General features: G+C 47.2%; 1 protein-coding gene across 17 annotated transcripts in view; it reads right to left on the bottom strand.

Moving 5' to 3' along the window:
- Nucleotides 1-2,233: 2,233 nt before the first annotated feature.
- The window catches only part of ANKS6 (ankyrin repeat and sterile alpha motif domain containing 6), a 65,511-nt gene continuing 51,717 nt past the window's right edge, over nucleotides 2,234-16,027 (bottom strand). For 5 of the 17 annotated variants that reach the window (XM_077965669.1, XM_077965659.1, XM_077965661.1 and 2 more), the window contains 2 exons: nucleotides 7,441-7,537; nucleotides 2,234-3,467 (listed from right to left, as the gene is read on the bottom strand). In XM_077965669.1, the coding sequence (XP_077821795.1) occupies nucleotides 3,418-3,467; nucleotides 7,441-7,537 (147 nt within the window). In that variant the 3' untranslated portion in view covers nucleotides 2,234-3,417. Of the gene's footprint in view, nucleotides 3,468-6,909; nucleotides 7,538-16,027 lie in introns of all 17 variants that reach the window. The other 12 variants (XM_077965662.1, XM_077965663.1, XM_015117225.3 and 9 more) reach the window with 4 other exon arrangements.

Genomic DNA, 16,027 nt, shown 5'->3' with positions numbered 1-16,027 from the left:
GTCCACTCCAATGCCTGGGCGCTTCAGGGAACACTCATCTTCGGACTCAAAGGGAGTGTTCGGGTCATGATGAAAGTGGAGACAATTATCCTGCTAAAGAGCTGTGAGCACATGAGGCGGAGAAGCTCTGAGCCATGCTGAGACAGGAAATGAGAACCAGAGGAGTGGTGAAGGGGCGCAGAGCAGGCGAGATGAGCTGGTGCCCTGAGAACGTCCTGACCTCTCCCCTCCACGGGACCAGGACCAGGCAGCCCCACCTCATTCGCTGGCTCATTCTCAAAGCATTTTCTGTGCTGGGCTCTGGAGATACCGGCTGAAGACCCTCAGTTTATCTAGACCTCTCTGACAAAGGGGCACATGTATGTGGGAGGGAGAGGAAAGGAAAGACCCTAGAAGGGTCACACATCTGTCACACTGAACGGCATGGTAGAGATGAACAAGACTCAATGAAGGCAAAACACCAGCCAGGTCACGGGCACGCCCACACCACCCCCGCCCCCACACTCTGCCCCAACCTTTTAAAAAAATTATGGAAACATATGTAACATAAAACCAGCCATTTTAAGTCTATAGTTCAGTAGCATTAAGGACATTCACAACGTTGTACATTACCATTAGCTAATTCTACAACTTCATCATCACCCTGAAAGGATTAAGCAGTCAGTTTCCATTCTCTCAACCCAGCCCAACAACCATGAACCTGCTCTCTCCATGGATTTGCCTGTTGTGGACATTCCACATAAATGGAATCATGGAATATGTGGCCTTTGGTGTCTGGTTTAACTTAGCCTACTGTTTTCAAGGTTTACCCAGGTTGCAGCATGTATCAACTTCGTTCTTTTTTATGGCTGAATAATATTCCATTGTGTGGATGTAAACTTTGTGTATCCATCCATTGGACATTTGGGTTGTTTCCACCTTTTGTCTACTGTGAATAGTGCTGCTATGAATATTCACATACAAGCTTTTGTTTAAATACCTCTTTTCAGTTCCCTGGGGCATATGTGTAAGAGTGGACGTGCTGGGTTCCATGGCCATTCTACTCTGAACTTATTGAGGAGCCACTCCCCCTTCTTTTTATAGCTTTTCATAGAACCACCGGGCTGGAAGGGATCACAAAAGTGACCTAGAACAGTGTTGCTCAAACTTTTGGATTTCACACACCAGTAAAACTAAAACTATCATCACCACACTCAGCCTCTCCCAAAGTAGGAGGGACTTGTGTTGGAATGAAGGCCAGCATGTAAAATGGAAATATCCAGTGTCAAACTCATGGCCTCGTTCTTGCTTTTCTCATTATCACCTCCACCTGGTACTGGTGCGTGGGGACCACTGATCTGGTCCAATCCCCAGCCCAAGTCTGCATCCCTTCTCTAGCTGCCCTGGCACAGGCTGGTCTAGCTTCTGTTCCTGCCTGAAGAATGCTCCCGTCCCCGGGCAGCTCAGATCCCTGGAACGTTCTTTCTTGTGGAGTGCTGGTCCTGTGCCCATGGCCTCCCCAGACCCTTGCCCCACCCTCCAAGGCCCCCCAGCTTCCCCCCATCACCTTCCTAAGGGCCCCTAGGGCTAAGCTACTGGGACCGGGGAAGCATAAACAAGGCAGTCCCAACTTGCAAGAATTCTTACTATTCTTGTGAGACAGGGTCTCGTTCTGTCGCCCAGGCTGGAGTGTAGTGGTGTGATCATAGCTTACTGCAACCCTGAACTCCTGGCCTCAAGTGATCCTTCTGCCTCGGCCTCCTAAAGTGTTGGGATTATAGGCATGAGCCGCCGTGCCAGGCCACTGTTTAGAATTCCTAAAAGAAACAGAGAATCACCAAGCTATTTATAGCTTTCAGAAGCCCTCCTCTCCAAATCGTGAACAAGTTGCAGAGGCTAAACAACAGGTTTCGTTTATTTGTCTTGTTGGCTGGGCTTATTCAAATTCCACGTTCCCCTCTGTGCTGACAACAGGCAGCAAGACACTAGGGAGTGTGAGGCCTGCACTCAGACCAGACTGTCCCTTGTCAGCTGTGTGACCTCGGCAAAGTTGGTTAGTATCTGTGTGCCACAGTCACCACACTGACAGAAAGAGGAGTTTCAGGATGCCTCACAGGGTTCCTGTGAAGATGAGGCAAGGTGACTTCTAGAAGCTGCGCCTGGTAGCACCAGGGGCTCGCTCCATAGCAGCCATGACAGGCAGGCATTTGGACAGTGTTTTATGCCTTGGATGAATGCAGTCAAAGTGGGAAGATAACTTCACAACATTTAATACACACAGGCCGACAAACAATAATCTTTCAAAGAATTAAGTCCCCGCATAAACATAACAATAAAATAATAGTGTCTATGGTGAGGAAAATGGAAACTCACTCTCTTGGGCAGAAACTAAAATGACATTCTAGACTCCTGGCAGTGGATACAGTGGCCCTAGTGAGGGCCCTATAGGGGAAGGCCAAACCCACTCCAGCCACCTGGAGGTAGAGACAGAGTCTCCCTGACAAGGATGGCCATGCCCTGTGTCTCTGCCCTGGAGAAGGCTCCAGCAGGAAATGGACACCTGGGAGGGTCCCTATGCTGATGCGAGACGGCTCCACTCTGCTGGACAGGGCCCCAAGTTGGCGGGGGTCCTGGAGGAAAGGGAGTTCTCAAGGGCAGGGAGATGTGGTCTCAGCCTTAGGAAGGAAGTGCGGTGCCAGGCAGGAGAGCCGAGGACAATGAACTGGGCTTTGTGCTCGAGCTCACTACCTGTGATTCTGTGTGGATTTCCCTTCTGTCATTCCCAAGCTTTGGCAACAAATGTTATTTTTGGGACTGGATTCTCCGCTGGGGGGCTGAAATTAAGGCAGGGACTAAATCCACTCAGGCTACATGTTAAGGAGGAGCAGAGCGCCCTGAGGCCAGAGGATCCACCTCACTCAGGGAGATTCCTTCTGCAGGCCAGGCCTGCAAAATTTGGTATCAGCTTTATTAGGGAAAATATCAGGTCTCTTTACACGTTGAACAGGAACTGCTGGTTAACAAGACACGATTAACTTGCTAGGAATGGACAAGGACAGCGACAGGAGAGTGCTTCACAGCACCTGCTGCTGATGGCACCTTCATTCTGGCTGCAGAATTCTCCCAGGAAGGGTCCCGGGCTCTTCAGGAGGCATTTACTTGGAAGCACAGCTCAGAGTATCTGTCCAAAGTTGTCCAGCCTCCAGCCTGGCCCATGTCTTCAGGCAGCTCCGAGGCAAGAGCAAAAGAGACGGGTTCCCTGCCCCCTTTTTACCCGCTGGATCAGCTTCTACGACTTGGCCAAACTACCTTTCTGTCTGCCGTGCTGGGAATCCCACTGACAGCAAGACCCAGAGTCAGGCACATTTGGGGGACAGGTCCATCGGCCACTCCTCACTTCTGTGGGCTCCGATGCCAGCAGAGCCACGTCAGCAGCTGCTACCTCTTGCCGGAGGGAGTTTCTTCTGGCCTCACCCACCCAGCCATGGCTACGTCAGGGCAGAAGGGAGAGAAGAAAGAAGAGAGATGAGATGAAAGGATTTAAAATGTGCAACCATCTTTGAGGTTTCCCACATCTGCACTGCTCCACAGTGTGAAAAGGGCTTTCACTTTCACCTGATCCGTGGGGGCTGCTATCCCCTTGTAACCAAAAGGGAAACTGAGACTCAAAGGGAGTAAGAAACATGCTCAACATCACGCAGCGCTAGGTCTGACTACGTCCAGAGCTCTTTCCAGGGTAACAGGTTGCTTCTACTCATTTCAAAGGACCAAAACCAGAAAAACACGCACCCAACTGACGCCTCCTCCCTGACGATCTAGAACTTACACATTACGTGCTGCCTTTGCACATGCCCTGGTTGGGATGCCCTTTCTCTTTCCTGCCTAAACCTGCCCTTCGAGGCCCCACTCCAGCTCTCTCCTCTGGGGTCTGCCCAGGCAGAGTCTGAGCCATCATCGATGACTTTCCCTGAGCCATATACCCAACACGCTTCATCACCACACCATCTCACAGACGTGCTTGTCTCCTCTAAGATACTATGGGGTTCCCTTGAGGGCAGAGAAGTCCTTTTTCATCTTTGGAGGCAAAGCATACGAGTGGGGCTGGTACAGGGTAGATGCTCAGTAAATGTTTGGTAACCAAAAGAATTAAAAAGTAAACATTCTCCTCACAAAACCAGCTGGCCTCCATACAATTTTGCAGCGCTGAACTAGAGGCAGGAGCCCTCTGTGGCCAGCGGGAACTTGGACATCCAGTACCCAGGACACACCAGCAAAACACTGCCTGGGTGCTGGGAAACAATGCCCTCCACCCTACAGGAGAGCTCAGGGTGGAGCCTGAGCTCAATGCCCTCAAGGCTGGAGAGCTTTCGGAACAGGGACCCTGCCATCTCAAAGCAGGCCCCGTCCCGACGTCCCACTGCCAAGCAGACCACCTCTGCAGAGAGCTGCTGGGGACAAAAAGGTGACCACCAACGGCCCTGACCCACTCCCAGGGCTGCGAGGCCTCTTGCCTGCCACTGTTCCAGTCAAAGCGGGGCTTCCCCAATGGTGTCCAAGGAATTCCAGTCTTGCAAAAGCACCTTGGAGAAGTGATGAGAGTAATGTGGGAGACGCTACGAGCTTCTTGGTCCTGTGAAGAGGCCTGACACGTGTGGGCATGCTGAAGGTTATGAGAGGCCTGCAGCAAAGATGATCACGTAGCTCGCTTTAACTTGGTGTCTGCCAAACCTACTTGACAGGGAACCTCACCCCACTTTCACATACGCACCCTACTTTTCTTTATGGAAAACCTATTAACATCCTGTGGAACTAGGGTTCCAAGGAGCACACTTTTGGGAAATGCTGGTGAAGGTCACCGAGCAAGGGAGGTGCTTCTTGTTGGGGGGGGGGGGCGCAGCCTCCTGGAGGCAGGCTGGGGACACATGTGGGAAGGGAAGGGGGTGATCAAGGACCAAAAATCACAAAAATAAGCACCCAAACGACCCCTCCTCCCTGACGATCTATAACCTGCACGCTCCGTGCTGCCTGTGCACATGTCCCCACTGGGGTGCCCTTTCTCTTCCCTATCATCCGCATCCAAACATGCCCAGAAAGGGTGCCAGGGACCTCTTGTGAACCAGCACACAAACTTCCTAGGAGGAAAAGCCTTGGACACCTGAGTCCAGTGAAAAAGAAAAGAGAAGCATTGTCTGGAGCCTCTGCTGTCCTGTCTGCAAAACGGGAATAGCCCCGCTCCATCCAGGGTCATCCACTGAGTTCATGGAGGTCTACATTTGTGGGAAGGTGACCCCCCGGCACAGCTGTGTATCATTGGTGTTCAATCAGACTTACTGAGTGGAAGCTATACCAGTATATGGTTATGAAAAAAACAGCACCACAGCAAAAAGCAGGCACAAAACCTCAAAGTACATAACGTCAGGGGCCATGAATTTCAGAAGCAAACAATTCTAGGCCTACTGTTAACCCCTGAAGCCATCAGTAAATTAAAACAAGAATCTGAAGTGCTTCTAGCTCCGAGAGTCTATAGGAGTTAGTGGAAAAGGCACAGGCTTGCAAGCCCACCAGGTCCAGTTCTGAGCCCAGATCTGCTCCTTCTGGGCTGTTTAACTGGCAAGCAGCTTCCCTCTCCCTAAGCATCCAGTTCCCAATGTGCGAGATGAGGTTACACGATGCCCCCTCCAGGGTGGCCATGAGGATGGAATGACAAAGATAAAGCTGCAGCACACAGTAGGGGACGAATGAGTTGTCTCCTTAAAAAGGCTGGAACATGAGACACCTTTGTATAGGTGTCTGTCGGTAACAGCTAAATGAAATACCTTGTCTTCAGTCCTGTGGAAAGTTGGCTTCTGTGGGTGGAAGGCTGAGAGGATTTAGAGGAAAAACACCCACTATCAGGGCAGGGGAAGAAAACGACGAGGCTCTGGGCAGTAAGATAACGACATCCTCTGAAAGCCAGCATAGGGGAGTGGGCTTTCATGGCTGGGGGAGAGACAGATGAGAGATGGCACCTCCCAAGGAGACCAACTTGTGGCTCAGCACTGCTCAGAGTAGAGATTAGAATTCTGTGCAGACCCAGCACTTTGGGCACACTGGTTCTAAGCTCCAAATAAGAGGCCATTGAGCTGCATCTGAACTTTGAACCTGAGTCCAGAGCACAAGGTCTGCCCACTCTACCATGCTGCTTCTCAATGTCGGGACCATCTATTTACAGGTGTTCTCTTGCCCGTCGAGAGCCTGAAGGCTCTGGATGGTGTCTGCACACTTGGCACCTGGTATCTAACATAAATGCAACAAGCACTGGCTGAATTAGTCACTCACTGGAAAATATTTCAGAAAGCCACCGGGTTTTAAAAGTCAGGGCCCCTCTAATTTAGTATAATATGATATGGTAGGAAACAACACAAGACAATTCCCTTTTGAGGAACACAGCATTGACAGGATGTAGAAAAAATTCCAAATTTTCACTTCTTTGCCTAGAACCTTTGAGCACCAGAGGACTTTCACGATATGACCCATTAGTCTTCTGCTTCCACTTTCAGTGCAGAAAGCCCTGCAGTGATATACGGGTGAGCACTGTGGAGTACCAGAGCATCATCTGGTCTGACCCTCCACTTTGCAGATAAGGAAACTGAAAGTTAGGAAGAAGAAGGGATCCACACAGCAGGCCTCCACTTCTTTCCTTCTATAATAGACTGTCTTTGCAATAAAGAAAAACGCGTTTGACATACACATCTTGAACGCATGCTGTAAGCTGTAGCAGCAGGGGCAGTGGAATGCTAGAGCAGTCACACACATAGCACTGAGGGACCCAGCGGCTGAAAGGGGGTCAAAAAAGACTCCATCTGACAGGTGACTTGGACCAGGAGGGACAAGTTGGAAGTTTTAAGGGACGATGTGGCAGGAGGGCTAACCTCTCACCATAATACATACCCCCCATCTAAGTCAAAAGTTGTTGCTGGGAAGCCACTATGTGGAGACTGCACATCCCGGCCTCCTCTGCATCCAGGTGGGGTCACATGACTAACAGCAGCCAAGGGGACGTGAGCAGGAGTGATGTGTGTCGGTTAAGAGCAAAGCAGGTAAGAAGCAGCCATGCCTTCTCCATCGTCCCTTTCCCTTGCTGCCAGCCAGAAGCAAACTCTGAGGCTCCCAGGGAGGGCGGAGCACAGGATGAAAGGAGTTGAGTGCCTGCATCACTGAGTGAACCAACCTGCCAACCAGAAGCACCCCCACTGGACTGCTACATGGGAATCTGTCTCTGTGTGTTGAAGTTCGTTGCAGCAACAAGTACTACCAACGAATGCAGTGGATGTGGAGCAGGCATCCCGAACAAAGGGAACAACGTGACTAAGGAACAGCAGTGTGACGGGGGCAGGGCTGGGGCCGGGGCCATGGCCATGTGAAGGGGTCCCGGGATTCAGAGAGCTCACGCTGGTGGCTGCGGGAAGGAAGATCACGCACAGGGGCTGTTGCCAGGGGCCCTGGTGTTGCTGGCGCTGCTCTCAAAGGAAGAGTGAAAGTTGTGAATGGTTTCCTGTAAAATTTGTCTCTCGCGTCCCTGCGGAGGAAATTGAAAACAGACACAGAAAGTCTTATTAAACCTTTTAACCATTAATTCAATTGACACAGTGTTGTTAATGTTCAACTCATACTTGAAAAACCCATGGGCGTCTCGGGGAAAATAAATTACCTAATTGAAAGAGTACCGAGTTCAATAAAAACATACTGAGTCAGAATCTCCCCAGCACCCAACATCATAGCCTGTCAATGCTGCAGAGGCCCTGGGATGCAGGACCCCAAACCCCTGGACAGAGCGGGAGGCTGAGCCCGGGGCAGGACTGACTCTTCCCGAGTCGCATGGTCCAGATTCGAGGTCTCCTTTCCTGCGCCTCTGTGCATCTTTCCAGTCCTCAGATTTTCAGAAAATCCAACGGGAGCCCAGTTTCCTTCTGCTACAGGATAAGAGTTTAAACTGCCTTTGCTTCCCTTTGCCCAAAAGCTGCCAGATTTGTCTTCACAGAGATTCACTTCTCACTCTATTCCTACAACGCCCCCTGCCCCCTATACACACATTTTCAGATGAGAAAAGAGGGTGGATGTGAATGTTCTGTTAAGCCCAGAAAACATCATCACTGCATACCAGGCTCAGAGGCATCAATACTCAGAGATTAAGAACAGAGACTGGGTCCTAGCCAGAGCAACCAGACAGGAAGTCAAACTGTCGCTGTTTGCTGATGACATGATTGTTTACCTAGAAAACCCTAAAGACAGCTCCAGAAAGCTCCTAGAACTGATAAAAGAATTCAGCAAAGTTTCCGGACACAAAATTAATATACACAAATCAGTAGCTCCTCTATACAACACCGACCAAGCTGAGAATCGAATCAAGAACTCAACCCCTTTTATAATAGCTGCAAATAAATAAATAAATAAATAAATAAATAAATAAATAAATAAAATACTTAGGAATATACCTAACCAAGGAGGTGAAAAACCTCTACAAGGAAAACTAGAAAACACTGCTGCAATAAATCATAGATGACACAAACAAGTGGAAACACATCCCATGCTCATGGATGGAAAGAATCAATACTGTGAAAATGCCCATACTGCCAAAAGCAATCTACAAATTCAATGCAATTCCCATCAAAATATCACCATCATTCTTCACAAAATTAGAAAAAACAATTCTAAAATTCATATGGAACTGAAAAAGAGCCCACATAGCCAAAGCAAGACTAAGCAAAAAGAACAAATCTGGAGGCATCACATTACCTGATTTCAAACTATACTATAAGGCCACAGTCACCAAAACAGCATGGTACTGGTATAAAAACAGGCACGTAGACCAAAAGAACAGAATAGAGAACCCAGAAATAAACCCAAATACTTACAGCCAACTGACGTTTGACAAAGAAAACAAAAACATGAAGTGGGGAAAGGACACCCTTTTCAACCAATGGTGCTAGGATAACTTGGCTAGCCACATGTAGGAGAATGAAACTAGATACTCAGCTCTCACCTTATTCAAAAATCAACTCAAGATGGATTAAGGATTTAAATCTAAGACCTGAAACTATAAAAATTCTAGAAGGTAACATTGGAAAAACCCTTCTACATGAAACCCTTAGGCAAGGATTTCATGACCAAGAACCCAAAAGCAAATGCAATAAAAACAAAGGTAAATTGCTGGGACTTAAACTAAAGAGCTTTTGCATGGCAAAAGGAACAGTCAGCAGAGTAAACAGACAACCCACAGAGTGGGAAAAAAATCTTCACAATCTATACATCTGACAAAGGACTAATATCCGTAATCTACAATGAACTCAACCAAATCAACAAGAAAAAAACAAACAATCCCATCAAAAAGTGGGCTAAGGATATGAATAGACAATTTTCAAAAGAAGATATGCAAATGGCCAACAAACATATGAAAAAATGCTCAACATCATTAATGATCAGGGAAATGTAAATCAGAACCACAATGTGATACCACCTTACTTCTGCAAGAATGGCCATAACAAAAAAAATTAAAAAACAGTAGATGCTGGCATGGAGGTGGTGAAAAGGGAACACTTTTACATTGCTGGTGGGAATATAAACTAGTACCACCACTATGGAAAACAGTATGGAGATTCCTTATAGAACTAAAAGTAGAACTACCATTTAATCCAGCAATCCCACCACTGGGTATCTACCCAGAGGAAAAGAAGCCATTATATGAAAAAGATACTTGCATACACATGTCTATAGCAGCACAATTCACAATTGCAAAATCATGGAACCAACCCAAATGCCCATCAATCATTGAGTGGATAAAGAAACTGTGGGGGGTGTGTGTGTGTGTGTGTGTGTGTGTGTGTGTGTATATATATATATATATATATATATATGGTGGAATACTACGCAGCCATAAAAAGGGATTCATTAATGGCATTTGCAGTGACCTGGATGAGACTGGAGACTATTATTCTAAGTGAAGTAACTCAGGACTGAAGTAACCAAACATCGTATGTTCTCACGTGTAAGTAGGAGCTAAGCTAGGAGAACACAAAGGCATTAAGAATGATACAATGGACTTTGGGGGATAGAGGGGGAAAGGATGGGAAGGGGGTGAGGGATAAAAGACTACATATAGGGTGCAGTGTACACTGCTTGGGTGATGGGTGCACCAAAATCTCACAAACCACCACTAAAGAACTTACTCATGTAACTAAACACCATCTGTTCCCCAATAATCTATGGAAATAAAAAATTAAAAACAACAACAACAACAAAGAACAGAGACTGGGCTGGGCATGGTGGCATGCACCTGTAGTCCCAGCTACTTGGAGACTGAGGTGGGAGGATTGCTTGAGCCCAGGAGGTCAAGGCCAGCCTGGGCAATAGAGCGAGACCCTGTCACAGTCTAGGTTTAGAGCCCATTTCTCCCATTTGCTAGCAGGGTCACCCTGAGCAAGATACTTAATCTCCCTGGGCCTTGGTTTCCTCATCTACAAAACAGGGATGATAACAGTCCCTCAGGTGATGGCTACGGGATTGTCAGAAGGCCTCAGACACAAAGCTGTCCATTGCAGCACTATTTATATAAAATTTGAAAATCTGTATAAGCAACAGGTAGGAAATTTTTAAAAATTAATTTTAGCACATTTCCCCATCAGACCTTGTGTGGGTAGCTGGAGGCAGACAGGTCCTATCCTCAGAGGGCAGCAGCAGATTAAACATATTTTTAAAAATTAATAAATATGGTCAAAATGTAAATTAAATTAAAAATGTATCATCTCTGGCAGACTGTTCTCTACTAAGAGTGAAAAGGGGGGAAAATCCACTGAATGAGCCCAGACTTCAAACTTTCTTTCATTTCATGGGCTCCCTATAGGCCAGAGGGGCCCCTCTCCAGACCCCCCCACAGACACGTCTTGTGCTGATGAGGCCTCCTAGACTCAAGAGGACAGTAAGATTCTCCCTTCATCCCAACCCATCCAAACAATTTTAAATAAGCTGGAAAAATGCCCTCCAGATTCCATCAACACAATCCAAAGGCTGGAGGGTATGACAGAGCATTGGATGCCAGGTCAGAGCATCTGGAATCCCTACTCTATCACTGATTAGCGCCAGCATCCCAGGCCCGCCCCTTTTCCGCTAAGTATCTGTAAAATGGGGATAATGTGACCTGCCAGGGCTGCACTGAAGCTCACCCTGAGATAATGAATGGGGTGGCACTGTGCAAACTGCAGAGGGCTAAAGTGTAAATGGAAGGGTTGACAACAATTTTATTATTAAACACCACCTTAGCCTTAATTGCCTGAGAAATGAGGTCAGGGCAAGACAGGGTTCCGGCCCTCGCTGCCTGCTAACCTTAGGAGGGAGCTGCAGATGATTAAAACCGTAATTGTTTCCTGCATCTACAACTGATTGAAGATGATAATGATAATTGCCTTTAAAAACCCCTGAGTTTCAAAGGACCTGCCTGATAACTCTCAAAAGGGAAAAAAAACCAGCCATTAAATGTAGAAAAAAGGTTCACCTATCTAGTATTTCAAAAAACGCAAATTAAAACAAGGTACCTTTTTTTGCCTATCAAATTAATAAAGATTAAAAAACAAACTGATGTAATACTGGCAAAGCTGCAGTGAAACGAACAACAAACTCTCACACACTCACAGCCAGTGGAACTGTTCACTGGCTCTTTCCAGAAAGTTATTCAGATGTACATATACCTTGATTCCGCCTCTTTGATTCAGTAATTCCACTTTCAGACATCTACTGTGAGGAGATGATTAGAAGGCCTTAGACACAAAGCTGTCCATTGCAGCACCATTTATACAAAGTTTGAAAATCTACATAACCAACAGGTAGGAATTTTTTAAAAATTAATTTTAGCACATCTATGCAAATTTATATGAAAAAGAGTTCTTAATGACATGAGTAGCTGCATATATTTCATATTAAAGAAAGCAGGAGATAAAATTACCCAAATTTATCTCAGTCATATTTTTAAAAAAATTTAAGGGTGTGGTGATGCGTGCTCATAATCCAAGCTACTGAAGAGACTGAGGTGGGAAGATCCTTTGAGGCCAGGAGTTTGAGGCCAGCCTGGGCAACACAGGAAGACCCCATCTCTTTAAAAAAGAAAAAACAAAGAAAAAGGACACAAAACACTACAGAGTAATCTGCCCAAAGGTGAACAGTGTTGGCCTCTGAGCGATTGGATTGTGATTTCTTAAAGAAATTCTTTTCACCGTTTTGGTACTGTGTAAATTTAATAAAATCATATGCACTGCACTGACAACCACAAAAAAAGGGCAACAGAAAGAAACAATGACTTAGAACCAACTAACTCCTCATTTCTGGTAAACCTCCAATATGTAACTCGTCCAAAACTAACAAACTAATGAGCAGACTCGAGCACACATTACAATTCCAGTACTGGGGTGGGTTCATCTGGAAGTGATATGGCTTGCAGGCTGGGAGTCCACAAGCTTTGCTAATATTACTACGCCTAATAAGACTTGCTGATGTTATTATATTATGAGCCAGGTGTTTGGTTAATAGTCACTTAAAAAATTTTAGGCCAAAATGCTCAATCTTATTGATTGTGTAAAAAATGCATTTTATATCACACCCTGTTTTCACGTAAACATATATAACTGAAACATTTTGTCCTTTCTATCTGCAAAAGCATGTTGCTATTTTCTATTCTATTTCCTAAAATGTGCTGCTCATGCCCCATTAAATGGATTCTAAAACCCATCAGTGTGCTGTGGGCCACAGCTAGAAAGACACTGCAGGGAAGGAAAGCTGGGTCTCCCCATCTCACGTGTCCTGGTCTAGGCTCTCCAATGTGTACAGAGCACGAGAGCCATAATGGGTACTCTCTCTTGGTTGGCCAAGCTTGCGCTGCAAAAGAAAAAGTATGAATGTTACAAAGAGAAGTTCATGCCCTATAGCAAAACCAAAGAGGCAGGAACCCTTGATGTCAAGGTCAGGCAAGTCCAGTCTAGAAGAGCCAAGGCCCAGAGCATCTGAAGGCTGTAAGCGCAGTGAACTGGCTCTTGGAAGCCACCTTTGGCCTGAGGAGCTCTTTGCACATCTGAGAACCAGCACACAGTTGCAGTGCTAACTTAGAATAATGCAGCAGAAGTTAAATTTGCTTTTGTACTATTACATTTCTCCTAAACACGCCTTTTCTCGATGACTCATGATGATACACGGTCCTCACTTTCAGAGGACTTTATCTGGTACTATATTTACTCTTGAATAACAGGGTCTTTCTCCAGGGAGGTGGTTCAGATAGGCTCCTTCTCCTTGTACCTATTACTGTGTGGAACTGCCTGACTGCAGGGTGGATGCTGCCTGCTGGAGGGACATGGGTGGGATTGAGTGGTGCTCTTGGCCTGGCATGTCACAGGCACCTGGGCCTCTTGGTTGGGAGCTGGTGAGCTGGGCCCCTAAGTAGGACCACTAACAGCTGTCCCTTCTGCTTCTCCTGATGGGGCCTGTTTAGTATAGGATGCAGACTGTCATAGAACAGGGTTGAGGGGAAGGGGGGATGAATTTGAGAGGAAACTGAAAAAAGGCTCTAGTCTGTATAAACTTTAAGAACAATGTCCTCTATCAGGATGGGCTCAAGATGTCACATCATTCACTCTGATGATGTCAGTTAAGTTTCCTAAGGTTTGCAAACTAGCCCAGTCTGTCTGCTTTTTGTGATCCTGGGCCAAGGAGGACACAGTCACAGAGGGCAGAGGGGAGGTTCTGGAAGCATTAGCAGTTGCTATCTGGTGGCTCAGCTCCCGGCCTGTCCTCTCACTGGCCCTGCCTCCAGAGCCTTTTCTGTCCTTCTTCCTTAACTGCCTTAAGCTTGGATTTTCCCCACTCCATTCTTTCCTTGGTTCACACATCTGCCCTCTGGAGGCCAGGAGGAGAAAGGTTCCTCTAACGCCTGGGCCACAGCCCTTCACCGCCCCACCATCCCTCAGCCACCTCTCCTCCCCAAAGGCCTTTCCCTTACTTGATGGCGTCATCCTTTACCACCTTGGGTGCCTTGCTCTGTCCCTTGGGCTTCCCCACATCTCATGTCTCTTGTTCTGTGCTCCAGTCATTCCTTTATTCTTCAAACACACTGTACACCTCACCACAGGGCCTTTGCACGTGTGCCTACCTCTGCCTGCTCTGCACTTTTCTACTGGTTTCCACTCTTGCTTCAGGTCTCAGCTGCCTTGCCACTCCCTCAGGGGTATCTTCTCAGCCCTGACTCCAAGCCAGGAGCTCTCACAGCACCACCTGCCTCTCCTTTATGTGCTGTGGATTAGTTACACCGAGGCAGCTGGAGTCCTTGGGTGAGTTCCTCAACTTCTCTGAGCCTTGGTTTCCTCATCTATAAACTGAAACTGACTTCAGCAGCTTTCATAAGGATTAAATGAATGACTATAATGTATGACATGCTCAGAGCACAACGCGAGGCACAGAGTGATTCTGAATGGTCAATACCCACACGGTGCCTGAGACATAAAGGCTCTTTTTCATGACTAAATCGGTGCCCCAGTCTTTAGAGATTGTTCTGGTTGATTCGCCTTCTGTGAGCCACCCTCAGGCTTCAGTTTCTTGGATGATGCCCTTCCTAACAGCCGAGATCTGCCTGCCTCTGACAACCTCCATACCTGCCTTACCCCTCTGCCCTCCCCGCTGACATCTAACAGCAGAGCAGAAGCGGTGCTGGTCCGGAAGTCAGGCATCACTGCCCAACTCTGAGCCTGGGCTTCCCTATATGTAAAGTGAGGTGGTCCAGGCCCATGCAACAACCAAGAAATGTTTAGAATCCAGCCATTTACAGAGGAGAAGTAACTAGTAAAGACTGGAGGAAAACTACTTGGTCTTGGGATGCCCAAAGCAATGCTAAGGGCATCCCTTTGAAGGATCACCTCGTAGCCTTCAGGCAGGAAATAGGAATGACGACAGTGACAACAAAAACCACCGCCTCCAATCCTGGCAGGGCTGAGAGGAGCCGCCTCTGCACAGCACAGTGCTGCAGAGAGGTGAAGAGAAAGAGGCCAGGAAGCCTGGGTTTAGAGTCTCCCTCCACTGCCCACCACCGTGTGACCTGGGCACCATGCTCCCCTCCCTAGACTGTGCACCCTTGCCAGCCAGACGAAGTAAGTGTAAGGACACCGGCCTCCTTGGGCTGTCTCCAGGACTGATGAGGGAACATATGTAGTGATTTGTAGATGATAAAGTACCATGTAAATATTTATTTGCTGCTGGTGCTATGTGTCTGTTCAATATTTCTGTGCATAGTCCAGCAACATAAAGAACCATAAAAGTGGCCATGCTCTCTGGTATCTCTGCATACTGTGGAACACAGAGGGAGGGAGGGAGGGAGGGAGGGAGGGAGGGAGGGAGGGAGGGAGGGAGGGAGGGAGGGAGGGAGGGAGGGAGGGAGGGAGGAAGGAAGGAAGGAAGGAAGGAAGGAAGGAAGGAAGGAAGGAAGGAAGGAAGGGAGGGAGGGAGGGAAAGGTAAAAAGGCAGAGATGTCCATTATGGCAATATTCATAATAACAAAATTCCAGGCATGAGACTATTGTCCAGCAAGTGGAAAGCTGTTAGGCAAAGTGTGAAAACGCAGCAGGTAAACAGCTACTGCACATTGTTGCTGGAAAAAAAAAAAAAAAGCCACCCTATATTAAGAAAAAAAGCAGACAGCAAAGGAGTTCCAAAAACCCAACAGCAATTACAATGAAGCTTGCAAAGTGAGTGGTGATTTGTCTTTTTTATTTTTGTGGTTCTTTTTGTTTTTGGTGTGTGTGTGGCTCTGGGTGGGCGCAGGGTGGGAGCATTGATATTTTTAGCTTTAAAGCTGATGAGAAATTTAACATGAGACAAAAATGTGGGAAGCCGACAATAGTGACTGACGGCTGTCTGTGTGCCAGGAGCTCTGCTGAGCATTTTAGTCCTTGACACAACACCATCATCCCCACCCTACAGATGGGGACAGCGAGGCTCAGAGAGGTGTTCGCCTCACCCCACACAGTGAATAAGTGAAGGAGCT

Source organism: Macaca mulatta, chromosome 15 (assembly GCF_049350105.2).
Source record: "Macaca mulatta isolate MMU2019108-1 chromosome 15, T2T-MMU8v2.0, whole genome shotgun sequence".
In the NCBI taxonomy this organism is placed as follows: domain Eukaryota; kingdom Metazoa; phylum Chordata; class Mammalia; order Primates; family Cercopithecidae; genus Macaca; species Macaca mulatta.
Note: the sequence above shows the minus strand (reverse complement) of the source record. Positions and strands in the feature narration are given on the sequence as shown.